We start from the raw sequence: 26,464 nt of genomic DNA, 5'->3' as shown, positions 1-26,464 counted from the left end.
ATCGATCGAAGGAATCGATGTTCGTGCTATTTTCCACTGTGTATAAACTCATTTCGCCTGAATTAACTATTATCGACGATCAAATAACATTTTAAGAGATTAGATAGCGGATTGAACCGAAGTTGTACCAAAAACCTGCACTTTTGTGAAATCTAAAATCAACAAATCGGATCATTGGGTAAAAGCGGTGAAAAAGTTCATTTTATCATCAATCAATACCAATCGAAGTTGCATGATTGCAATACGGTGCTATAATGTGGAGAATTCTTGGAAATTGTATATTCTAATTAGATAGATTCATAATTATGAATTTACCAGTTTTGTTAATTATTTTATGCTGATGACGAATTATTGTTGATAATGGCCGATTAGATTACTTATGAAGCAATAATACACATTTACGTTTGCAATTTTTTCATATCAATTTATATCATCGAACTCGGTTTCTTTAGTGTCGTAATAAAATATTTACTTTGTTATTTTGACGCGCTTAATAGATTGCGAAACATCCTTCGAGTAGTCTAAATACTTTCGGTCTTTTCTGTGTAAATAAATACTAAAAAAGCATTAAGAATTTTATTTATTGTTTTCATGATCTTTTTCTTTTTCGAGTCTTTCTTATTGCAGGCTATTTATTTATTTTATTTATTACTTATAATTATTTATTATTATTATCGTATTTATTTTTTCAAACTACCTTCGTACCTAGAAACCTACAGTTAACACTTCATTCAAAGAAATGAGAATTTTCGAAATTTTAGGATAACTTGTATTTATTTAAAATATCTAGAAAGCTAGAAGTTTGATTCATCAGAGAAAATTTCAATTTCCGTCTAGAACTATAATTTCCACATTTATTTACACTATATTAAGAATTAGTTTCCTAACCTCGTACATACGTGTATGAAATTATTATATTTGTTAGAAATATTTATCATATTTCCCAGAAAGCGAATATTTATTACTCAATACATAATTTTACAACTTTGTATCTTCTCGTGGACGTTACACAGAGTGGAACATTTTATTCTTCGGTTTATTCTGCGTAAATTTACCTATACTTCGTAACAGTACAACACATTTAACCGTACATAATAAGAAATACGTCGTACAGGTGGAAAATTTATATTTCAATTAACGCGACGTATGCAGCGATAAAGAGCATACGTACGAGAATACGAAGAAATATTAAACTCCATATTCTCAGGATTTTTGTTAAAATCAACGTTCCCCCTGTCTCCCGTGGACTCATCGTGCAATCCTATTAAAAAAAAATTTCCGCACCGAAAACGTCAGCCTGACACTAAAAATCCTAATTCCCAATTAACTCATCATTCGTCGTTGCATCGAAATCGTCTCTCGATCACCTCCCATGGCATCCATTCATATACATAATAATATGACGTGATGGCAGCTCGCAATCTGTCGCTCATGGGTCAACGTCACCATAACAGGTTATTTACCGTAATTTGTCAAATCGACCGCCAAAGTGCAGCTGGTGGTCCTTCGCTCGTAACGCAAATCTAACCTGTATAACCAATTCCTTACTTTCTCCTAAAACAGCAAAAATAAGCGAAGGAAGTGTTTTTGAGGCGCGTTTTCGCGCCGCGTGTATTGGCGCAGACGCTCGCCTCCAGCACGCGGCATTGACCATTTCACAGCAGCCCAATTTCCATTTGTTACGCAATTGATGCAATTAGGTACGTCAATCAGCGGGATAATGGAATGGTCGAGATGGATACCGGCTAACAATGCGGAGTTAATCCGACTTCAAACGCTCACCAGCGATGAAAACATGCTTTCGTCTTGCGTTGAATGGATAGCAGACCCAGCTATACCCAGTGTCCAATAATTCCATACTGTTGTGCAGCAAAGGTTAGGTGTCAAGGAAATTTTCTAATGATGGATTACGTAGCTTGAGATTGCCTTGAGAATTATAAGAACTGATAGGAAGCAGCCGGATTTTGAATTACTGATATTTGTTCGAAATACGATAATTTTTTATTTCTTTATTTCTTGTACGTTGGTCGTTAGTGAATATGGAATAGTTGTACTTTCAAGAAGAGATGTTTATTTCCGCTTTCGATAAAGTATTCTAACGTTTTTCTTTCTCGTTTTGTGTCATTAGCGTTAAAATATATGGGTCAGATAAATAAAGAAGAAACAGAGGAAGTAAATCTGCTGTAGAAAAGATGTGCTGTAGATAAATTTTCTTATTATCGTTTTATTAGCATCAGCAACCGACAAGCGTTTCAATTAATAAATGATTGCTAGTAACTACTAGGGGGTTTTGGAATAATCCTATTACGAAAAGGAAACTTTAATTTTAATACCTTTCGCTAGAATAAATTAGTATCTCTTCTTCTTACATTTTACTATCGTTAATAGAAGATTTGGAATAATTCTTCTGTAGAGGAGAAATTTTCATTTCTATCTTTTAGTTTAATATTTCGAATGGCCTAATAATAAAATCGTCTAATAATAAAATCGTGCAATTGGAGAGATGACGAGGCATTAAACATTGAACAAAAACGCGACTGCGTGGTAAAAATTATCGTCGATACATGGTATAGAATATATTCTTAATCTTTATATAATATTATTCGATAATTACATCGACGACAATTCGTACGTAAGTGAAGCATTATTTCATCGTATTTCCATCGTAATTCGCCTCGTCTCCAACCACTCACCCGGAACGTGTATCCACAAAAAGGAATTACATAAATAATAATTAACAAGTATGACCTCAACGGATATTAAAATTCAGAATCGAGAATTTCGTCGCCTGCTTTATACAATGATTCTGCGATCATGTACATTCTATTCCACGTCACTCTCAATTTCAAACACACTATCACATTCGTCTTTCGAAAAGAAATTATAAATTCCGTAATTATGCAATTTCAAAAAAGAAAAAAATAAACGATCGTAAAATTTCGAAACAGAGATTATACATTAATTAATATTTGAATAGACATTCTCAGAATTTATTAGAAACAGAAAGCATGTTGGAATATTTGCAAATTTTGATTATATGTGATATGATATTTTATAACTTTATTTGCCATAAAAAATATCTCGAAATTTCTCAGAAATATATATATTGTAAACGATCTCTTCGTTAGAAAATTTTGAGATTTTACCAATCTAAGAAAATCTTGAGTTTTTAAAAAATCGAACATTTTTCAAGAAAATTGTCGAGTCAGGATACAGTATCTAAATCATCAGCCTTTCAGCAGAAGATCTTCGACATAAGCAATACAAAATGTTAATCTAGAAAAAGAATGAAATGAATAAACATAGCAGGTATCAGGAAGTAGGAACACAGAAATATTCTGACGTGATTTAACATGGAAAAAGCTCGTTTGTAAGAAATGAAAACATTGTATATCGAGTACAAAAAGAAAAAAAAAAAAAAAACAGTCAGATCCAAAGAACCGGCGCGCGTGTGAAAAAGGCAAATTTTCGTGCAACATTATGCACTGTATAATCGAATATACATAAAACTGTTCACCCGTAGTTCATGGCAATTTATAACATGAGGAAAGCAGATAAAAAAAGGCGCTGCTTTGCATCGGTAATTCCATCCAGCGGCTTCTCATAAATATTCACGGTAAATATTACGTGGATGTACGTCAATATGAGTGTTGAAAAGCAGAAATGTTGCTCGAAGATCAGACTGCACCTCGAACAAGTTCAGTAAATGGGCTTCCTCGTACAGATTGCACGGTTTCTATAAAGCATCGAATCTTGGTGTCTTATGGGACACGAGAACGATTATTAAATTTATAATATTTTAACTTAAATATAATAATAGTTGAAGCAGTACTATATAATAAAATATATAATTTGAAGCATTAAAATGTAAAATGGCATTTAAAGGAAAATTCAATTCTAACATTTGGTGAAACAAATAATTCCCTAGCTAACGTATATGTTGAATAATATGTTATATATATATATATACAAGGTGGTTGGTAATTGGTGGTACAAGCGCAATGTGGCAATAAAGTAATTAAAGTTCTATACTTCTCAGGCTTGCCTTTTAACCCATACTATATCACATTGTTGAACTTGCATACAAAATCATCATAATTGGCTTCGATATGCATGACTGACCTTCTTCAACAAATCTTTGTTAACAAATCTTTTACGTTATCTCTCCACTATCTATTTCATTAAATAAAATCCATAGTTCACTTGTACTTCATTCAAAGCCAACATGATTTCTCACTACTGATATCCCATGCATTCCTGGGAAATAAAAATTTCCCTATTAATCTATCTTCACAAAATGTTTACTTCTCAGTTGTCTATCTTCAGAAAAGTGGAAACATGTTTGCGAATTGATTACATTTGAGGCCTTCGCAGTAAAAATAGATCATGGCATATCTTTCCTGAACGTGAATTTATTATTTTAATTTATTTCAACAAGTTGCATGAATCGTAACAAAAATACTGAAATGCGTATTTTCTAAATGGGATCAATTATCGTATAGAATATATATTTATAGATATAACGTTGTTATAACAATATACAGGGTGGTTGGTAACTGATGGTACAAGTGGAAAGGGGGTGATTCTACGCGAAAAAAGAAGTCGAAAATATAGAATAAAAATTTTTCGTCCGAGGCTTTGTTTTCGAGAAAATCGATTTTGAATTTTGGCTCGGTACGCGTGCGGTACGTTATAACGGATCTCACTGTAGATCGTTGTCTCGATGGAAAAATTAAAAAAAAAAAAATTTTTATTCTATATTTTCGACTTCTTTTTTCGCGTAGAATCACCCCCTTTCCACTTGTACCATCAGTTACCAACCACCCTGTATATTGTTATAACAACGTTATATCTATAAATATATATTCTATACGATAATTGATCCCATTTAGAAAATACGCATTTCAGTATTTTTGTTACGATTCATGCAACTTGTTGAAATAAATTAAAATAATAAATTCACGTTCAGGAAAGATATGCCATGATCTATTTTTACTGCGAAGGCCTCAAATGTAATCAATTCGCAAACATGTTTCCACTTTTCTGAAGATAGACAACTGAGAAGTAAACATTTTGTGAAGATAGATTAATAGGGAAATTTTTATTTCCCAGGAATGCATGGGATATCAGTAGTGAGAAATCATGTTGGCTTTGAATGAAGTACAAGTGAACTATGGATTTTATTTAATGAAATAGATAGTGGAGAGATAACGTAAAAGATTTGTTAACAAAGATTTGTTGAAGAAGGTCAGTCATGCATATCGAAGCCAATTATGATGATTTTGTATGCAAGTTCAACAATGTGATATAGTATGGGTTAAAAGGCAAGCCTGAGAAGTATAGAACTTTAATTACTTTATTGCCACATTGAAATGAACATGTGTACGATTTTATCACGATTACGTAATTAGTAAATTACATTATTTTGATAGAGAGAATACTGTGGTAGGGAGAAACAAGTTGTAACACACTGTGGCTTTTTTATTCTTATTATAAGAGAAATTCTGAAGTAAGATTTGCTAAAATGGAATATTCCAGCGTTCAACTAGGAAGAGAAATTTATTCCAAAGAGGGGACACAGAAGTCAGTGTCCAAAAATTTAGAACAGCTATAGATGAGCCAAATCATGAGGTACACGCGTGACACGAAATTCATATCTGTCAGCCATGAAGAGTAGCAGATAACCTTGACACTTCAAACTTATGCCCATGAAGACTCTCGCAATCAGAAATTTTCCATTATTGTTAATGACAGCAAATATCCAAAATTGTTTGTTAGCTGAATCTACCAGCATCAGGAACTGTGTCATAAGCACAACTGTAGGATGCTGCAAAGTATTTTGATGATAATAGTGATCCTTCTTAAGTAGGGGACAAAGGAAAATCCATAATCACAAATTTCATAATATAGGTGCAGTGAAGAGCTTTTTAGAATATAAAAGTAAAACAATTTTGAAGGTCTCTTTGAAGAAGATTCTTTGACACACTTGTTCTGTGTCTAGACACTGTCTAGGTGATAATAATAAATCTTCTCAAGCAGAGAACAAAGAACTCAAGAGAGGAAGATCATTGGAGGCTCCTTCAGTGGGAAGTTTCATTCAGAGCATCTTTGAGAAATCTAGAATTGAAACAGTATTTAAAAACTTATTTCCCTCTATAAAATCTTAATAACTAAGAGATAAAAAGAAAAAGAAGAAACGCAAGTCTCTTAAACTTTTCTTCCTGAAATATTAAATATTAAATAATGTAGTGTAGAAATGATTCTGAAATGTTGAAATGAAAAATTTCACTGAAGATATATTTGGAGAATCTAAAATTGAGAAAATAGTAAAAGCCTTAGAACTGAAAGAGTCCAGACTTGGTCTAGATCTGAAAGAATCTTCCAAACTTCTAGAGTTAAGTGCACTATAAAAATGTTGAGACTTCTCTATCTAGAAATCATGTAAAACCTGAACTATTAAGAGACAAAATATTCTATTATAAATTGTTTTAAAAATGTTGACAAAATAGTTCTAAATATCTAAACATTTACATAAAAATTATACAAAATTATACATAAATCTTCTAAAATAACATAGAATACACGCGGGCTGTTGTATTTCTGTTTTAAGTGACGATATTGGGTGGATGAGCTCGCAAAAATAACTAAGCGGCTGCGAAATTAGATGATCACAGTCGGAAGGCTGTCCAAAAAGCTCAAAGCTCCGTAGGCTGAGCAGTCTGGCTCAAAACTGTGCAACACGTGTTGGTCGCGTAACTTTTGACCCGATTGGTTCAAAATTGGTAAAAAAAAATTGTCGGATAAAACTAGAAATCTATCTTGAGGCTTTAATTAGTTTCAAGGTTAGTGAGAATTTTTAGAATTCAGTTAGAGTCTTTGGGAGATTTTTTATTAGGAAAAGGAAGCGTTCAAAATATGATACTCGTTTAGAAATTTTAATACCGTGAAATCAAATAAATAATAAAATTAAAATTGAATTAATCGAATTTTGTAGAAATTAGAATTTTTATTTATACTAGAATCCTAACAAATTTTGAAAAATTTCGAATTATCGAGGAAGAGGAACAATTTTATCTTTTGAAAGAAAGAAACAAGACCAATAATAATGGGCAATTTTCTAAAAAATTCAGCTCTTTACATGAAAGCTGGATCTGGCACTTACTGTTGAAAGATAGATACTTTCCTTTCAATCATTTTTCTACTGAAGACGAAAAGCAAAATCAAATATTTGGATTATTTTACGAACGTAATATAGTTTGCATGACTATCGGGGAATTTTTATTTTTAAAAAATCTGCGGTGAGGATCGATTCCTTTACTTGGACTGAGCGTCAAGTTAAAGCGTCGAGTGTCCAGAATATTCTGTACAGCTTAATCCAACGTATTCTCGTTCAAAGTGCAAGTCACTTTAAAATGCGACTATTCCGTGCTAAATGTGATGGCGTTTCTTAATTATTTGTAATCTTTTCCTTTTTTAATAATGTATTAAACGTAATTAAAATTTTGTCTTTTTTTATTAATCTAAAAATTGCGAAAATCATTTATTTAAAGAATTAAAGAATTACGTGTATCTTCTATGTTAAAAAATCGTTTTCAACTGTATCGTCATTTGGGAATTGCAAGATCAAAATAAAATAATAAACATAATTAATGATAAAATTTAAATAATAAAGGTACCTTTAGTCCATGGAAAAAATTGAATTTTACTGTAACGATAAGAATTTATATCTTTCAATATCTTTATAATTTTCCAAAAAAATATACAAGTTTAAACTAGCATTTGGACTCAGATTCAAGATCAAAGATTCAAGTACAACATTCTTCTTGCACAATCCTGGCAAATGATTAATTCTTTTGCACTGATTAAAATCTTATTTTTCCATCACTTTGTTTTTTATTCTATCTAAAAGAAATTAATTTGCATCAAAAGCTAATGTTGCGTACCGAATTTCATAATCGCGATTAACTATAAAATATTGCCGAGACAAGATAGAATAAACATAATAAAGAAGCAAATATGGCTGAATGACCTTTTGTAATTGGCGGAAAGGTTTCTATTGGCGCAATAATCTTTCTTTTTATAATTAAGGTATTAAATACGTATCAAAAAATACATAGAGAAATAAAAATTTTGTTTAAATATTGGGATATTATACATATTTATATAGCTTCATTATTTTAGAAATATTGCAACGTTATAATATCTCCATTACTGCGCACGCATACATTTCTACTCACACATAAAAAAAATTCAATTAGACTCACCAATTACTTGGTCCTACGACAATGCTTTCCATTTTGTTAAATTAACGGCTGCTTTACTCTTCCTATTTCTTTCCTACTTCACTCTTCCCACTTCTTTCCTACTTCACTCCACTTAGATTTATTCCTGTTACATTGCTCCAGTAGTTGAATTAAACCTAGAACAGACGAATTTGCAGCGTCAGATGTGGAAAATAAATTGAAGGTGCAAAGCGTCAGTAATGTTCTCATACGAAGTAACAAACATTGAAACGAAATAAATTATCGATACCGTTCGCGAAATTATAACATTTTATACAATAGTATACCGTTTAATCGCTCTTTGAGAAAGATTTATGGTAATTGAAGTCACTTTTCTATATAATTTTCACAATTTCATGCAACGAAACGCGAATTCAAACTGACCGACGCGGAAAACGCGGAAACTACTAGCGCCACTTGCGTTCTCTTCTCTAAATAGAATTTAAATTCGAAATAGGTACTATATATCATACTATTCTCTTTTTATACATTACTCTTTATTATTACTCTTTATTTTATATGAAAATTTGTATAATAAAACATTATAAACACAATACAATTTAATTTACGTACTTTTGGCTATAAAATTTATATAACAGAATGTATAATAATATGAATAGAATTTATAATAAAGTATAGAAATATATCTAGCCCAACCTATATTTGGAAGTTTAAAGAATAGACAAGTATGTTTTGTAAGTTATTTTTAATATACTAATAATCTACACAATTATCGTTTAATTAAATAAATCATTTTACTGTTCTTTAGATTCAAATATCACCGTTTTAATAATATTATATATTGAATATATACACAGCTACAACATAAATCATTCAATGCAAAAATAGTAATAAAATCAGAAATTTATTCATTCTTTTCCACGTTATGCCAAACCGGAGAATTAGTGCATTTTCTGTTGTATGCAGTAATAAACAAGTACAGTGTAAAATGTTAATCTACCCAATCTATTAATATTAATAATAATATTTGAAATGCGAGAATTGCTTATTGACGATGTCATTTCAAAATTATATGTTCACAAAACTTTTTCATAATGTTATAAATACTTCAATTTTTTTAAACTTTATAAAATTGTGAGATCAAGGTGGAAAAGATAAGATAGTGATGGAAAAAATAATGATGGAAAAAATAGCGATGAAAAAATATTAAATAGGTCCTAGGACACAGTATTAAAAAAGAAAAATAGAATTTGATAATGAAAATTGATTAGATAAATTGCAAATGAAACGCTGCCTTGACGCAACGTTAGTCCTTGATGGGTTGAAGAGGGTGGAGAAAAGCGAACGTGAAGCCAAGAGAATTGGTTCAGTTTGTCGACGGTCTCATTCCACAGATTTATCAAATTTTTTGTCACGTGCGTGGCAAAAGGCGCGAGAGGGGCTCAGCTGGGCTGCATAACATTAATGCACCTGCGATTGGTCGCCAGTCGGAGGCTCGACCGGACCGTTTAAAAATAAATTACCACTCTGTGCAGTGTCGTTGCGGGTTAAATTGAAACCGGCCAGTGCACTCAGGAAATTTACGCCGGCCGTGTTCGGGTTCTCTGGTTACACTCATCTCGTTTACGAAGTCGTTTCTCGAGCATCGTCGTGCTCGTATTCGCTTCTGCTCTCCTTTATTCGAGAAGTGACGCACGATTCAAAGCACGTGTGACTGATTCTTGCGCATTTTACGTCGCGTTTCGCGTTACAAGATCAATTCCGACTATCATCTACACATATACGTGCAACCACGACGAGCGAACCTAACCTCAAAATCGTTCGAGCTCGTAACTGTATCTTCATAAAACTACACTTCCTACTGGATTATCTGTCCGATTTTACTGAAAATAAAGTATGATAAAAAATATTTTTCATCGCACTAGTAGTGTTTTTTTCATGTGTATAAATTGTTCGCGTGGAGTGCAACTTGAAGAATCTTCTTTAGCATGGTGCTAGAAGAGTGATAATGTACATTTTATAGTGGATTTATTTTGTGTGGAAAAAGAGTCTCGTTTTCACTTGTTACTGTGTCGATTATTCGTCCGACAATGTAAATTGAAATGAAGAGACCGATCTGAGAGAAATGATATAATTAGTGTGGTACGCATACGTAAGTGATGTGTAACGTCGACTTGTTTTCTCGTCGTGTCCAATCATCGTTTTATTCGTGCCGCTTATTGCGTCATGGATTTGGTTGGACGAAAACGTATTTGCTCGTCGCAACCTTGCACGCTGTGCATCATTGAACCTTTCGTTCCTCTAAAAATGTGAATTGAATAATACGTCAATTGCGTAATGTCGTTGATAACGTGAAGAAAAATACGTTGGACGTTTTCTTTTTCTTTTCTGAAATCATTCCCTGTAAATGTTTACATACACGTATATTTGATTAGATATATTCAAATTATTGCGATTATTATTATATCTCTATATTATTATGAATATCCTTTCTTGTGCTTCAATAAGTCCATGATACATTGTATTTAAATTATTGCGAATTTCCTTTTAACAAGTATTATGAATGTCCTTTCTTGTGCTCCAATAAATCTATGATCTCTACTGTATTTAATTTATTGTGAATTTCTTTTTAGCAAGTATTATTATGAATGTGTTTTCTTGCGCATGCATATTATGCACTACTGTACCTATCATATCTTTTTTTCAAATGTTCTCAGGTCATATGCTAATAATATGTATATCTACATGATGTGAGACATGTTAGTGAGGCAGCTTTAAAGTGAAATGTTTCGTAGTTTACCAGATAGGGTGGCAGGGCTGTATTATGCCCATGGCCTGTTTTGTTCGTCTCATCCCATTGCAATCATTTCATTGGCAATCTCGATTGTATTGCTATGCTGGTTAGTAATACTGCTTCATTTGTATCCTACAACAAATAACAGGAATTAAAAAATAATTGCCATTTTTTTTTCTATAGCTCTCCTTTGGTTAATGTACCAATGCCTGGCAATGTGCCAAGGACAATAATTAACCATACTATTGTACCTGAAAATAATACAGAGAACTCTGTGTTTTATGTGCAACAAGTGGTATTAAGGGTTGGAGTTATACCATGGACAGAGGAGTTAACACTGATGGATGCTTTCAGAGGTCCACTGTATGAAGTTTTTAATCTTTTAGAAATCATACAGAATTATCAGCATCCAAAAACGTAAGTTGTTTGCTTTTAGTTGACTCTTTGAGTTGTGTTATGTCTTTATTGTTATTATTTCTTCTAGACTAAAGACACTAGGTCAAGTCTGCTTACATATTGAGGCAGTTAAAAAAAGAAATGGCAAAAAGTCAGAAGTTTTGCCAGAATACAATTGTTTGGTTCTTTCACCTGCAAATCTATGGCAACGAAGTATTGAACTGTATGCACAAGATACAAATCTTATAAATACTATATATTCGTACCAGGTATGACAACAGTAGATTGAATAAAGTCCAGAAATAATAAGATTTAAGAGAGATTTTAATAAGAATAAAAAAGATTTGCTGTAATTATAAAATTATGTTTTACAGAATCTACAAAAAGGTAAAATTAGTTTAGCCGAAGTAATGTTTGGAATGAATTTAAAAGAAACTGGAATTAAAAGATATCCAATTCGACTTAGACAAAGGATTTTACAATATGCAGTAACTATTTACTTAAAGGACTATGACCCTGAGTAAGTAATTAATTGACAAGTATAATTAGTTGACAATTACTTTTCATATTACTTGGTTGTTTGTATTTTCAGGTTTATAAAAGGATTACAACATAGATTGAAAAGTTACTATCATCTTCATCAGATACAAAATGATAATGCTACTTACATTCCAATGGATGAAACATTACATATTCTTTATCCTGGTGAATTTAACTATAGTGACTTTTTCCCCCTAATGATGACATTTTTTGCTTTGTTTTTCTATGTTTATTTCTCTGTGCGTAAAATAGAGTTAGTGAAATCAAAGATTGGAATAGCTTTTAGTGCAACAGTAACAGTGATAGGTTCTTTGTCTATGACTGTGGGTATTTGCTTTTTTTTTGGCTTAACATTGAGTTTAAGTGGAAAAGAAGTGTTCCCATATTTGGTGATTATCGTTGGGCTAGAAAATGTGTTGGTATTAACCAAAAGTGTAGTGAGTACTCCAGCACATTTGGATGTGAAAATACGCGTTGCTCAAGCCCTCTCCAAAGAAGGTTGGTCCATTACCAAAAATTTGCTTACAGAAGTGACAATCCTGACAATTGGATTGTTTACTTTTGTGCCAGCCATACAAGAATTTTGTATATTTGCCATTGTGGGATTAGTCAATGATTTCTTCCTGCAAATGATGTTCTTTTCAACAATCCTCGCTATTGATATTCGACGGACTGAGTTGTCTAATGAAACGTCGAAGTTTCATTTGCCCAACATACCAACTACGCGTAAGCAATTTACGACGACCATAACGAATAGAAAACCAAATATTTTCCGATCAAAATCTCATCCGAGATTAAATGGTTTATCTAGTGGCCCGACGAATGTCATAGCTCCAAATACACAAAACACTCATACATTTGGCAAAATTCCAAAACGTTTACGTCTAGTACATTTCTGGGCAAGAACTCGAATATTTCAGCGTGCCTTTATGGTATGGATGGTTGTCTGGATCAGCATGATCATTTACAATTCTGGCATTGTTGAACATGTTATACATCTAAGTGAAACATTAAAATCAGAATCAGATATTGATGGATACACAGTAGATAGGTCTCAGTCTTCAAGCAATTACGTCGAATTAAATACCATGAAATCAGTGTCAATTGCTTCTGAAACCATTGCTCCAGATCATTTGAACAAACAGGTAATTTAGAGACCATCTGTTTATTTTATTTTAAACGCTAAATGTATGGAATTTCCAGAACATAAATTTTAATTTACCGCGTTTTTTTGTACGTTAGGGTGATTTAACAAATAATATTACCGACGAATTGAATAAATTAAGACCAGTGGAATTCCCACCTTGGAGTCGTTTATCGCTTTATCACTGGTCTTCGATCCTTTCAATGTACAACATCTCTGCCGCCGGTGGACGTATAATTGTATTACCTACTATGAAACTGTCTCATGCTGTCAGTCCGCAATTAGTGAAACAAATTAGTAATCCAAATGATGTGCAGCATTTTCAATGGCAGAGTTTTGCGACTGTCGCCTTCGACCCGTTAGATTTCTCAGGTAAGTATATATAATATAAAAGAATTATCAATACAATTAACGACACAGTCATTCAGTTAAAAATTTATTACAGATATGGAATTACCAACAAGGTCAGAAAGTCGAGGATTTAACGCGGATGCTCCTTTCATTCCCTCCAGTCCGATGGAAATATTTTTAGCGACAGTGCTATGTCTCATTAGTATTATTGTCGTTGCCTATACCATGGTTGTCCTCTATAGATGTATTTGCTCGAGAAATTACGCCGAATGGCGAGCAAGTTGGTATCAGACAGAAAAGGCACACGATTCAGCAACACAATTGGTTTTGGAGGCATTACCCCTAGTTCTTGAAGGTCACGCTCAAGAAGTAGAATGCATCGCTACAGACGGCAACACCATAGCCAGTACCTGTTTAGCTGGACACATCAAAGTGTGGGATGCAACATCGGGTGAACAGTTAATTCACATAGATAGAAAACAGTTCTATAGTAGTCCTAATAAAAACTTGAACCATACAACACCGGATGTGGATGAGTTAATGTCGGATTACGAAAGTGGTTCGCCACCTTCGAGAGGGGAGATGGAGAACACTAATCCGTTTGGATCGTACTACTGGCCAGCGTCGACTGTCAACTGCAGAAAATCCTCTCCTGGATTATATAATATGCACAGAGGACAAAATGATAATAGAAAAAGGCATTCAATGGGAAACACACTGGATTATGATTATCAAATCAATGAATTCAACTTGGAGAAGAAGAAAATTGGTCGTAAAAGTTTGGACAACGCTTATGATCTTCCAGACTTAAAATCAGCGATAAATATCAAGTTTACATCGATGAAACAGTTCCAAGCACAGCAATATCGCGAGCAAGGATTCGATTTTGGTGACCAATATAAACATCTTTTTGAGGAACATAATAGGTCTATAGACGAGCTGCAGAATTCAGGGAGTTTAGAACAATTGTGCATTCCTAGTGTACAGTTAAACTCGTCCGGTGTAGTGGACAATGTGACTTTTGTGAATATAGATAAAACTATGCAAATCTCGCATGCAGTGTCTCCTATTTGGTGTATGGACTATCAGGAGAACCTTATAGTCGTGGGTTGTGCAAACGGCAGTTTAGAATTTTGGGAAGGTACTACAGGTAAATTTAAGGTGAATATTACAAAAAATCAATATCAATAGCAATATTAATATTTTAGAAAATAACAAAGTAAAAATTAATGAAATACTTTAGTGTTTGTTCGATGACGGATCAGGGCTCGGAATATCCGTCGTAAAATTCATCGGCAGTAGAGTGGTGGCCGCTAAATTAAACGGTTCCATTGACTTTTTACAATTAGAAAGTTACAGTGAAGGTCAACAAATTGACTGGGGCTTCACCTCCTATAGAAGAAGTAAGTTCATTTGTTACTATTTAAATATGCTGCTCTTTGCACTGTTACTTTTTTTTAGCTCACGTCAGAACAGGAAGTGCTGGCTCACCTATGGATATAAATAACATCATGCAATCCGAAGAAGACCTTCGTTGCATGAAAATTAGCTCTCATAAAGCACACCAGCAGGCAATAACGGTGCTTGACAGCGAGGGTGGTCGAGTTTTAACTGGTAGTCAGGACCACACTCTTAAAGTATATAGGTATGTATCTTTGTTTCATGATTTCTCTGAAACGTCCGCTAATTACGCTTACTTAATTTCAAATTCAATTTCAGGCTGGAGGACCAGTTGCCATTGTATACCCTCCATGGTCATTGTGGTCCCATATCCTGTCTATTCATTGATAGGGTGAGCCCTATGACGTCCGGCAGTGGGTCTCAAGATGGCCTTTTGTGTGTCTGGGATCTCTTAACTGGTATTTATATTATATCCTAGATAACAAATCATAACTTTTTATAACAAAATCATGTTTTTATTTTTTGTTCATAGGAACGTGTATGTACAGTATACAAGCTCACGATGGTGCTATAGCCGCTATTACGTGTTCCGTGTCGTACGTGATAAGCATTGGCACTGATGAGAGGTTATGCGTATGGGAACGATTTCAGGGACACTTACTACATGCTCTTCCAGCACACAGATCAGCGTATAGTTTACAGTTAGTCATGTTAACACATCATTTACTCATAACCAGCAGTCAGGTATGTGCATATATTCTATTCTAATGAGATGAAATTTTTATTAGTTTAGCAGCTTTCGTAGCAACCCTTTTGCCACGTAAATATCGTGTGGGTAAGGTTCATGAAAATATGAGATATGTTTGCAATTTGTACGATTTCAGGGATCACTAGTAGTTTGGGACGTGAGGACGGGAGAGCCTGTGCGCGAAGTGAGACTGGGTCACACAGATAGTTGTATTTTCGTAAAACAAATGTTAGCGTTAAGAGATAGCGTAGTGTGCGATTTTGGTCGACAATTGCGGATAGTCAGGTTCCCATTGGTCTCTGATAAACTAGATTAAGATCTGTATATGCACCATTGTACATAGCTCTGTTTCGTTTCTTATTTAATTTTAATATTTGAACAGCGTTATACCATCTATGGAGATATAGATTTTTACACGACGTACATTTTACATTTGAAAATTAGACACACACTTTTAATATGAATTTTTTACACCAGACTACACCCGTCATGATCGTCGCCTTAATACATTTGTACCCTATCGTGACAGGTAAAGAGAAACGTGTAGAGTATATAAGTATACTTAACCCTTTCTATGAACCGCTACGAAAAATCTTCAACGATTCTCGAGATGGTTCATGTACATTTGAATATATCGCTAAAGGCAATGATACATGATAGAGATCATATTTTTAGATAACTAAACAGAGAATCGAATAACTTTTGATATCTCCGTTCATTGCCTAAATAACAAATAAAAAATATGGCTGTGCTATATTTCGAGGCATCTAATTTCTTTCACAGCGCGATTTATGAGCATTTTCATAAGCGTCGTTTGTTATTTTCCTTCCTGTTTAAACAACTTGGGAGTAGATCCATATGCGGAACTGATATTTTTGATTGTTAAATCGGAGTTGTTAAATACAGATATGTGCTGGAATTTCACTTCTGTATTATGCAAGCATCTAGACTGCGGATATTTATACTCTTATGAGAAATTTGAGGGCAATAATGCTTGGCGAAGATGTATAAAATATCCAAATTTACTATGTAGATTTTTCTATTATATAGGTTCTATTAATTATTAATTATATTCATAAAAGTATGAATTTGCATAAATATCTGCAGTCTAAAAATAACGATTAGTTAGTTCATAAGCAGTACACTTATCGGTTTATTATAGAGGATCTTTCAACTCCATGAGTTTTAAGAATCAATGTATTGCATAACAAATGTCTAGCGTACGACGAAATTTCATTCTGTCTCTATGCAATTTTGTTACACGGTCTAAGAGTGCCTTTATTCAGTCTTTATTTAATCTAATTAAATATAAACGTATCTTCGTAAGGGGCTGTGGAAATGAATAAAACAGATTACAATATTCTGACGCTTGGCCCCTCGACATGACGTCAATGGAGGCTTGCAAATTTACAGTTATCTAGAATCGTACATTGAATGTTGATTCATTTAGAGCATTGACAGAAAAATATGTAATTTAATTTCTCCTGCCAAGAGTCTTTCGGAATTGTTGAATTTTATTTTCAAGAACCGAGCTCTTAGGCTGGAAGAATTGAATATTTAACATCCTATGTATTAAATCATGTAGTCTCATTTAGTTTTAGCGATCTATTTTTATAATAAGAATCATTTACTTTCGAACGAACGAAAATGGGTCCTATTTTGCATACATATATAATATACATGTGTATCACCATAGAAGATTTAATATGTAAATTGTCTTCTCCGCTTCGCGATTCGCTAAGGTTCAAAGGGAAGAATATGTATATTTTGGGACACATAACGATGCAGAGTGTCGCCAATGTTTTATTCTTCTGAGAGAAAGTTGTACAAAAGCGTTCGAATCAAGTCCAAGTGTAAAGTTTGAAATATAGAAAATTATTGTTGAAGAGAGCGTTTAATGTTACAAAAAGGGTTCCCGGCCATTAGCTGCATATACGTTTGAAGGAAAATTTCAGAAGTTTATTTTAGATTTAAAAATATGATGTTTTTATTGCTCGCAAATTATGTGATATACAGACTGCAAATTGTATGCAAACTTTTATTGTTACGGCCAAGAATTCAAGAAATGGAACTCAAACAGAGGTTCATTCCACTTACTACATATTATAACAAATAATATGCTTTAGATGTTTTATATGTAATATCTTTCTTAATCTATTTATAGTTAATTCTAATTACTTTAAATTTTAATAGAAGCATAGAACTTTGAAGTCTAGCGATACGTAGTTGTTACTTGGACTTCCACTTGTATAATGAAACTCTGAATAATTTATCAGAAAGATGCGATCATATTTTTAAAACGTATGCAACAACTTCCACACTTTTATTCGAACATTTCCAGTTAATTGTCAGGGGACTCTTTGGTTAGGTTTCGAAGTTTGGCATGTGTGTTATGAAATGAATGTTAAAGATAGCGATCTATATGTCTTTAGACTGAATTGTGTGGCGGTACGTGTCAACAAATTTCGTTTTATTTTTCTGATACAAGTTCGAGGCAATTAGCGTTGGGTCATGCGTCTATTAAAAATAGAGATATATATTTTTCTTAACCAAAGTTATAAATCATATCAGAGATCATGACACGTTCATATTCATAGAAGTCGTTACGCGAAAGGAATAAAAAAAAGCAAGGATAAAATAATTAAAAAAAGAATGAAGAAAATGCTTTTAATGACACAGTTGGCTGGCTAACGTTTCATTTAGGATTTCGCGTGATTTTTATATTTATTTAATTAATTTAACATGTGCAAATATGTCGTACACCAGATATACAGTTCTTAATAAATTCTCACATTTACTACACCTTGAGTTACCTCTAGTATCCTAAATGAACTCGTCGCATGATTGATCAATAAGCTATGAATAATTATACAGATTCAGTTTTTCCTCATCCTATCTGAATATTATAACAAATACGTTACATTGAATATTTCATTTGAAACTGCAAGTTTCTCATAAACGCTTCAAACTTCACAGTCTGTTGATCAATTTCCTCCATCCTTTCTTTTTCTCCTCACTAAAACAGATAAATTATTAATGCAGTTTATGGAGGTTTTTTCTTTCTTTTTTTTTTTTTTTGAGAAGGGAAATTTTTACTATCTTTTATGAGGAGGATACGTCTAGAAAATTGAAATGAACGTGCAATTGGGAGTCATTATAATATCAAAAATTCCACGTATGGAGCTTTCCTCCAGATAAGAATTATACTATTGTAGTGTGTAATTAAGTTTCTTGGCAGATCAATAGGTGATAGTACAAGTGTAGTATAATTCCATGATCAGACTACGTGCGTAATATCGTTCAATGACATATTATGCACAACACCATATTTTGTAATTAATATTCTTGATAATAAGACATAGAAATTGCGGATTTTGTCAAAACCATCTAATGACAAAATCCGCGATCACTTAGTTGCCAACATTAGTTCAGAGAACGAAGCGACTAAAAGAAATTTGCCAAGGAAAGGTGTTGCTATATTACTTTGCTACAATTACTTTGCTACTTGGTATAGGGTTGGCAGCTAAGTGATTGCGGTCATTACCACCTAATGATAAAATCCGCAATCACTTAGTTGCCAACCGAAATCTCAAGTAGCAAACTGGTTTTATCGGTATTAAGGGCAATGAATATTCAATAAGAAATAAATGACAGATTCTCGTATCATTAACAGGCTCTTAAATTCGCGCGTCATACAAAGTTATGAGCTTTTATTCGGATAATTATTAAAATAAGGTTTTTATTTTATTTCTTTCCTTATTTGAAATGACCAAATATTTGGCAAATAAATTACCTGAAAGTAATTTATTTGTCAAACAAGACAACCTTATCTTCCAATAAGTTATTTCAAGTGAATTGAAATTTTTTCATTCGTTATACCATTCAACATTATTCGACGTAATAAGATGAGAAATTTGAGACATTTTTGAAATTTTTCAAATATTTCAAGATCATAAGAGTATAATTTTCTGGAGGAAAAAACAATTGGAATTATCGTTCTTACAACAAAGACTTACACAAGTTGGCCATGCACGAACAGTTGCAAGCTAATTGCCTGTTACAATTGATAAACATAGCGTAGACGAGAGTAATTGATCATATTGGACTGGCAAGAGCACATAAGTAGCTCATTTGTAATAGACGGCATGCCCAATTAGCGCAGTCGATTTTATCTAAATCACGCTTGAAAGATATATTCCTCTTTCTGTGATACATAGTGTACTTAAATTCTCTCTAACAAAGGTAGCAAGATGATTAATTAATGACACAGGAATATAAATTATAGTGAATTTTGCTAATATATTTTTCTTTTATTCTAAAGATCAATAAATTTCATAGACTACTGTGAAACTTATTACATAAAGAAAATTTCAAAGAAATCAATATCAATATAAAATTGCAATAGATCTAGATCTAGATCTAAATCTCTGAATCTTCATATAAGTAAATTCAAAACGGTTGGATAACTTTTGTATGTTAATAAGTTTGGGAATACGATATTAGATTAGTGTAATTTATTTTGAAATATTGCTATCTGTAATTTAATCCAGGCATTTATAAGATTAACTGGCTGAAAATAAAGATAAAAAGTTTTCCATAGTGTCAGTGGCAATAAACAACAGGTGTTAAGGATAATTAGCATGTTGAGAGCTGTCTCAGTTAGCATGAAGAATTCTCAATGGCCAATATATTAAGTTTGAACTTAGCAGAACGATTCTTGTTTTAATACACTAATTAATTAATAAGCATTTGCTGTTACATTGTCATTACTTATACATGTAGATTGCTCAAGTAATCCAATGATGGTCAGATTGTGTTAATTGATTATCAAGATAATGAAGTACTCAAAGATAAATAGTTGTTGCAAAGCATGTATCATGCCTTTTGTATCAACATTCAACTTCCAAAGTAAGACTCAAGTTTCTAAAGTAACTCAATAAATTCTAAGATACTAAAGAGGACACTTTTCCTGATAGAAGAAAATCTAGTTCAATGAAGATACCTACCTGTATGACATTATAGTATTTGAATTTTTCCAATATTCTTCAATGATATTTAAGATAGCAGTAAGAACCCTTTTACCAAACAAATTTCCTGTGAACCAGTTCAAGCTTGCATTCTAAATATTCAATGCAACAAAGTCTCAAGCCACTTGAGTGAATTTCAGGATATCAACAAAGAGGATACAAGATGTGATTTCCAATAGATTGAACTACATACAACACCAGACAAACATACAGTTTGATATTGTGGCCCACTGATTTCCACAAGCTGTATCAGTGATCTTTAGAATACCAAGAATTTCTAGTAGAAAGAACAATTTCTAACACTTTGCATGGCTCAGTTTGAGTCATCTTAACACATAAATATTCAGTGTGATATGAATTCACTCCCCAAGCCACATACTAATATACTTTATTCCTAACACTAACAATGCTACTCCCAATACTTCACAGCATCCAATTTGAGTGAAACATGACATCAAATATCGCTACTCAGTGCAATATTGAAGAGAATGCGTATAATCGAACAAAACCCAAAACCTACTCTTGCTACTCTAATATTTCAAGTCAAGACGTCTACTCCAGCTGACCAGCTATCGCTACCAGCTTATCAGTAGAGCCACCAGGAGCCTCCGAGTCATCCACTTTGTCCCAAACTCTAAATTCAACGTTGCTGTCTTCCACTGCTACTCGTCTCTCCCCGCGTTGGTCTGATCAATTTGCAAAGAGGATTAGAAAACACCGGCCTCCTCATTAGCGCGAAGACTATGCGGCAAGCTGGAGGTGCAACGGACTGATATTCGCCTGACTGAGGCTGACCCGTCACATGTGCTCGTTGATGAAAGCGAACGTGTTTGGTGGAGGAGGAATCGGAAGGTGCATTCGAGCTGTTCGCTTTCATTAACAGTTTAGTATGTCAGACAAGAGTCGGGCGAAGGACTAGCTGGTTGTGCTCTCGGCTTGCAAGCGGAAGTGGTCGTGCAAACGCTCGTTGTTGCCCCGTGAGACTCGGGCCTGGCCAAAGAGACCAGACGACTGGCTGCAGCTCGGGAAATCGCGTTTCCACGTAAATACGAGAAAGAAGATAACCAGGCCTCGTGTTCGCATTCCGCACTGTTCATAAGACCTTATTATCGCCGTTTTCTTCGACGTTGGACGCGATCGACGCTTGGCAAGGCGATCTGGTCGTTTGACCTGCCTCCAGTGGCTTTTCTCGACTGCAACTTGTCAACGTCGGAATTTTAGTCACGAGCGAGGCACGCGAGCGAACGATCGACGAGGCTTTGGGAAACATTTGAACGCAAGGCTGGCGCATAGACGCGGATTTCAGTTGCAACGCTAGGATTTCCGAGCAAGGGAAGTCACAAGGTGAAGGAGAGAAGTGAAAGTACCTGGGATATTCGGCTCGTACTCGTAAATTCTACGGTTCTGATCAAAGCCAACCAGCTGACACAGTAAAAATCATCGTTACAGAAAATATCGGAGGAAAGCAACTTTTCAAATATCTCTCTGTCGTCTATCAACGAAAGTAGAACTCTTGGACTCTTTGCGATTAGAAGAGATCCGCGCGATGTTGGAATAAGAAGAATAGCAAAACAAAATAGCAAACAGAAGCTCTTGCAAGATTTTCTAACGCCTTATTTTACATGACAGCACGATTCTCGTGATTGTAAAAGATGTGAAAGACGAAGGCATGAGAAGAATGTGAATCGGCGAGGATTAAGAAGACGAGTGAAACATAAATTCTCTTTATCGAAGCTGGTCACTCGTGAAATCGTCTTCGATTTTCTTTTTTTCCCCCAGAGGAAGAGCAAGTTGAATTATTTTTTGTGAGGACAATCTTGACAAGATCTGAGAGGAAGAAAATCCTGACAGGATCTCATGAGATTACCTGAATTCTTCGAACGTTATTTGCAAGCAGAAAGAAGAAGCTTGGCGGCATAGTAGCTGGTGCAGAACGCGCGAAACAAAGAATGCGCTTGTGAAAGAATTTTGAAAACAGCTCAAGAACAGTAATTTACGGTGTACACTATCGATTTAGAATGGCGCAGCCAGGAAACAACGATACCACCAGGTCTGTAAATTCTTCAAGTTTTCTACTAACATTGAACGTCTGTGCGATTAGCAATGAGGAGAATAAATTTATCTAACGAACTCGTTAATCTTCAGAAATAATTGCCTTCCTCGCTTAGATAATTCTGTTTAACGGTTATTTACACGGTATCTTGTAAATACGTAAGTAAAATTCAAATTATCGACCGCTCTTATATTCAGAATCCAATATATTATACATTGGCTGATAACTTTATCAGAAAAACGCCTTGCCATTCGAAGGACGAATAATTCAGGCGCCTTGTATTTAATTTTTAAAGAAAAAAGCTGAATTTCCTGATGATATTATTTGACAAATGTTTTTCCAATTCGCTGCTTACAGGTCCTGAAACGAATAAATTTTTCCGATAAGAATTTCAATTTACCGATATTTTCTTCAAAATATTTAATAATAATTTCAATGCTATTCACGATATTATGTAACGTTTATTATATAATATCACTATTTAAATAATACCGTTGTTAAATACCTTTTTCTAAAGTTCCAAATTGGACAATTTCTATGAGGATTTTCATTTAACAATCGCTTCTTTCGTTCTCTGATATTTGTTTGAATTTAATGCTGGGCTTTTCGATATTGTTAATATCGATATATTATTGCTATATGTTAATAATATTCCTCTCGCTAGGAAGTGCGAGTTTCAACAAGCAATTCATATCATTTTAGCATGTTTTTTTATCTTATTCTTCGCTGTCGTTGTGAAAGCAAAAAGCTAGCAACTTGCTAAGAGAATAATATTAAAAAAATTCCAAATTAGAGAGAAAATTGAATTATTATTATTTTATACTGCGTTCAACGTTTGATAAACAACTTACTTTTATTCGATGATCCTATCTTTTCTCTTCTCGTTTTTTATCTCCCCTCTCGCACGATTCTCCTTCTATCGTAATTGCAATTTTGGATATTTTTATTTCCCAGTATCTTTTTTTTTTTTTTTTTTTTTTTTTTTTTTTTTTTTTTTTTTTAATGGAAAAACTACTGTTTTCTATGGAAAACACTGCTGCTTTTTTTTACGAATAATTATTCGTTCCTCTTTTTTTCTCTCAAAAAAAAATCACGGATAACCAGACGAAAATTCTCATTGTAGGAACAAAAGGCAATTCTTCCAGCTCTTTTTTTCTCATAGCACCGGTAACATTATTGCAGGTTGTTACGTAACGCGATAGTATTCCATAGCTTTGGTCACGTGAATGCTGCACTTTAGTGTCCTGTAAAGTATTTTCAGTTTGCCAATATATTTGGTAATCGCAAATTATCAGGAACGAGGACTTTGAATGCTGTGGAGGAAGAATTTTAAATTTTGTTTTAATTTTGTCAAATTTCTAAGATCTCGAAACTTCGCGCTTCGAATACTTGAACTTCCAAACGTCTGAACAATTGAAAGTTAAATATTCAAAAGATTTCGAAGGTTTTTCACATTTCTAAACGTTGGAGCATTGAGAAATTCGCGTAGAAAAGATGTCAGACTTTGTGCTAAATCGCAAATTTCTTAAACTTTTATTATTAAAATCTTCAGTTATACAAAATTTCAAAAGTCTGTAAGAAATATGTCGAAATGCGTTCGAAGATTCGACCTTTTTAGTCAAAGCAATTGGATTGGCAACTAAGTGATTGCGGATTTTGTCAATACCTTGTCATTAGGNNNNCATTAGGTGGTATTGACAAAATCCGCAATCACTTAGTTGCCAACCTTAACATATAAAACGTGCAATCTTTGGCAAGCTAGAACTTGCAAACGCACTGAAATTTCGAAATATGCGAAAAGTGTTTCAAAAAGACGAAGAAAATTCGATACTTGTTAGCCACGTGATACGTGTAACATTGGAGAATTTCTTTGCATCGCATAACAAACAGTTACTTTCACTTTAAACGGATTCTATCACGCATCGAGCATGGTGTAATTCTTCTCGTGTCGCTTTAGTTTATGCTTCTGACTGTTATACATTCTTTCGTACAGTTACGTGTAATCAAGATGAGCAATACTCGATAAGTAGTCATCGAACATGAAACAAGCTTCCAACATTAATAATAACAAAGCGTTCCATTCGAGTGCGCTGTTGTATCGGATTACGATATCGCGTAAATCAACGAGTGCTTATGTAGATACTTTGGCCGATTTATAATAACACACGAATATCATGTCGAATTGAGCCAAGTTGCTCAAGAGAAACCTATTCATAGTTACAACCCTCTATTCTTTTTTTTTATTATTATTTAACTTGTATTTTACAATTTATCCAGCTGGACGTTTAGTAAATTTTTCCAATTTTATTGTTAAATAACACGTGGATGGCAACGGGATACCATCTTCGAGTTTGACTATTTTATTTCTTTAGTGCGGTCAGTGTTTTCTTCTTAGTCTTCTCTTTATGGGAGATTTACTCGCTTCAGCAGCCGGCTGGTTTGGATGTGTCGCTGTTCTTTCCTTGTATTTTTCTGCGTACCTGGCGATTTCTTCTTTGACTGTTGGTATTTTTAAGTCTTTGTGTATATCCTCCTTTGTGTATCTTCGATTGTAGCGCCTCTAGTTTATTTATGTGGCTGATTACTGCTGTCCCCCATAGTGGTATTCCCTACGTCCAAATTGGTTTTATTATCAGTACATCTGTCTTCTTTTTATCCGTATTTTCTCTATAATTGATTTAGTATGTTGTTTCTATGTAAATTGTGTGTCTAAGTGGAGTCCTAGGTATTTAACTTGCTTTGTTTCTGTTATGTCCATGCCATTCAATTGGATATTTGGTCAACCCTCCATGGCGAGGAAAAATTAATTAAACACACAGTCGTGATCGTGTGATTTTTATTTTGCAAAAAATATCAACCCGCAGAACGACTCTTACGTTGCATAATTATCAATTGTGCAAAAATCAATGTATAGTCATTAAGTCCTAGTGGAGTCATAGGTATTTAACTTGCTTTGTTTCTGTTATGTCCATGCCATTCAGTTGGATATTTGGTCAACCCTCCATGGCGAGGAAAAATAAATTAAACACAGTCGTGATCGTGTGATTTTTATTTTGCAAAAAATATCAACCCGCAGAACGACTCTTACGTTGCATAATTATCAATTGTGCAAAAATCAATGTATAATCATTAAGTTATATATTATAATAGCAAGTTGTAGATTCGTATCAGGCTTGCAATTATTTTACAGAGAACTTGCATCTTCAATTATAGTAGAAAACAAGCATTAGCAGTTATATCATGAAATAAGCGATTGAAAAATATTGTAAAAGAAGAAGAAGATAGAAAATACAGGAAATAAGAAATAAAGCTACTTTTCCCTTCTAAATGAAAATCTTCCAACTATATCTACTGAATTTCAGATGATTAAAGCTTGCTAGCTTCTTAGATAATTTAGCCCAATTAATCGCAGGTTAAGACCAGAACAATTACTTGTTATCTTCTTCTGGCATCAACTGCTGCGTATCGTACGAAACATAAGTTCATTCATATTCATTTAACACTTTATCGGTGATCGATCAGGATTATTATTGAGCTCTCATCGTTCAAATGAGATAGCCAATCCGTCAAAAGGCTAATTAGCCTGGGATACTGTTGCTAGAACCACGGTGGTCTCTTCGTTGATCTCAGTGAATCTTCTCTGTGCTATATACAAGGTGTGTCACGACATACGGGACTCGCATCGGTGTAGCCAGGAAACGCAAGACACAAAAGCAACGAGAAAAGTTGGCAACTAAGTGATTGCGGATTTTGTCAATGCCACCTAA

The 26,464-nt window shown here is 33.8% G+C and overlaps 2 protein-coding genes and 4 long non-coding RNA genes across 13 annotated transcripts in view; 2 read left to right on the top strand and 4 right to left on the bottom strand.

The window, feature by feature from the left end:
• Positions 1-969: 969 nt before the first annotated feature.
• Positions 970-9,900, bottom strand: LOC117151638. 4 transcript variants are annotated; one of them, XR_004461712.1, is made up of 3 exons: positions 8,570-8,778; positions 8,265-8,419; positions 970-1,261 (listed from the first exon to the last, which is right to left on the bottom strand). It is a non-coding gene; the product is annotated as an uncharacterized LOC117151638 (long non-coding RNA). The 4 variants fall into 4 exon arrangements; XR_004461711.1 differs by lacking the exon at positions 970-1,261 and adding an exon at positions 5,989-6,117; XR_004461710.1 differs by lacking the exons at positions 970-1,261; positions 8,570-8,778 and adding an exon at positions 9,767-9,900 and having other exon boundaries at positions 8,140-8,419.
• On the top strand, positions 9,800-18,417 carry LOC100746182 (sterol regulatory element-binding protein cleavage-activating protein). Of its 4 annotated transcripts, none has more exons than XM_012385313.3 (13): positions 9,800-10,385; positions 10,961-11,143; positions 11,221-11,454; positions 11,522-11,702; positions 11,808-11,953; positions 12,026-13,118; positions 13,216-13,489; positions 13,563-14,629; positions 14,712-14,871; positions 14,930-15,113; positions 15,188-15,327; positions 15,402-15,613; positions 15,754-18,417. In XM_012385313.3, exons 2-13 carry the CDS (start codon positions 11,028-11,030, stop codon positions 15,931-15,933), a joined length of 3,987 nt encoding a protein of 1,328 aa, XP_012240736.1. In that variant the 5' UTR covers positions 9,800-10,385; positions 10,961-11,027; the 3' UTR covers positions 15,934-18,417. The 4 variants fall into 4 exon arrangements, with proteins under 4 accessions (XP_012240736.1, XP_012240735.1, XP_033176517.1 ...); XM_012385312.3 differs by having other exon boundaries at positions 9,800-10,395; XM_033320626.1 differs by having other exon boundaries at positions 9,800-10,552.
• Positions 18,254-21,381, bottom strand: LOC105680732. Its single transcript, XR_001102261.3, has 3 exons — positions 20,377-21,381; positions 19,634-19,848; positions 18,254-18,633 (listed from the first exon to the last, which is right to left on the bottom strand). It is a non-coding gene; the product is annotated as an uncharacterized LOC105680732 (long non-coding RNA).
• Positions 21,382-21,417: 36 nt separating this feature from the next.
• LOC100746058 (facilitated trehalose transporter Tret1) overlaps positions 21,418-26,464 on the top strand; it is a 15,515-nt gene continuing 10,468 nt past the window's right edge. For both annotated transcript variants that reach the window (XR_004461707.1, XM_033320627.1), the window contains exon 1: positions 21,418-22,694. Coding sequence is in view for 1 of the 2 variants with exons in the window: in XM_033320627.1 (XP_033176518.1) it covers positions 22,663-22,694 (32 nt within the window). In the remaining variant the exon portion in view is untranslated. The remainder of the gene's footprint in view (positions 22,695-26,464) is intronic.
• LOC117151637 lies at positions 22,441-23,572 on the bottom strand. Its single transcript, XR_004461708.1, has 3 exons — positions 23,549-23,572; positions 23,203-23,456; positions 22,441-23,057 (listed from the first exon to the last, which is right to left on the bottom strand). It is a non-coding gene; the product is annotated as an uncharacterized LOC117151637 (long non-coding RNA).
• LOC112212824 lies at positions 23,745-24,974 on the bottom strand. Its single transcript, XR_002946653.2, has 2 exons — positions 24,529-24,974; positions 23,745-23,941 (listed from the first exon to the last, which is right to left on the bottom strand). It is a non-coding gene; the product is annotated as an uncharacterized LOC112212824 (long non-coding RNA).

This window comes from Bombus impatiens, unplaced genomic scaffold (assembly GCF_000188095.3).
Source record: "Bombus impatiens unplaced genomic scaffold, BIMP_2.2 scf_0320, whole genome shotgun sequence".
Classification (NCBI taxonomy): Eukaryota; Metazoa; Arthropoda; class Insecta; order Hymenoptera; family Apidae; genus Bombus; species Bombus impatiens.
This window is presented reverse-complemented; position numbering and strand designations above follow the sequence as displayed.

Excerpts from the sequence above, each read along its gene's own strand:
- LOC100746182 (XM_012385313.3), top strand. The coding sequence starts at position 11,028 with ATGTTTCGTAGTTTACCAGATAGGGTGGCAGGGCTGTATTATGCCCAT. Across the intron at positions 14,630-14,711 it reads GTACTACAGGTAAATTTAAG|TGTTTGTTCGATGACGGATC; the intron begins GTGAATATTACA and ends GAAATACTTTAG. Across the intron at positions 15,114-15,187 it reads CACACTCTTAAAGTATATAG|GCTGGAGGACCAGTTGCCAT; the intron begins GTATGTATCTTT and ends ATTCAATTTCAG.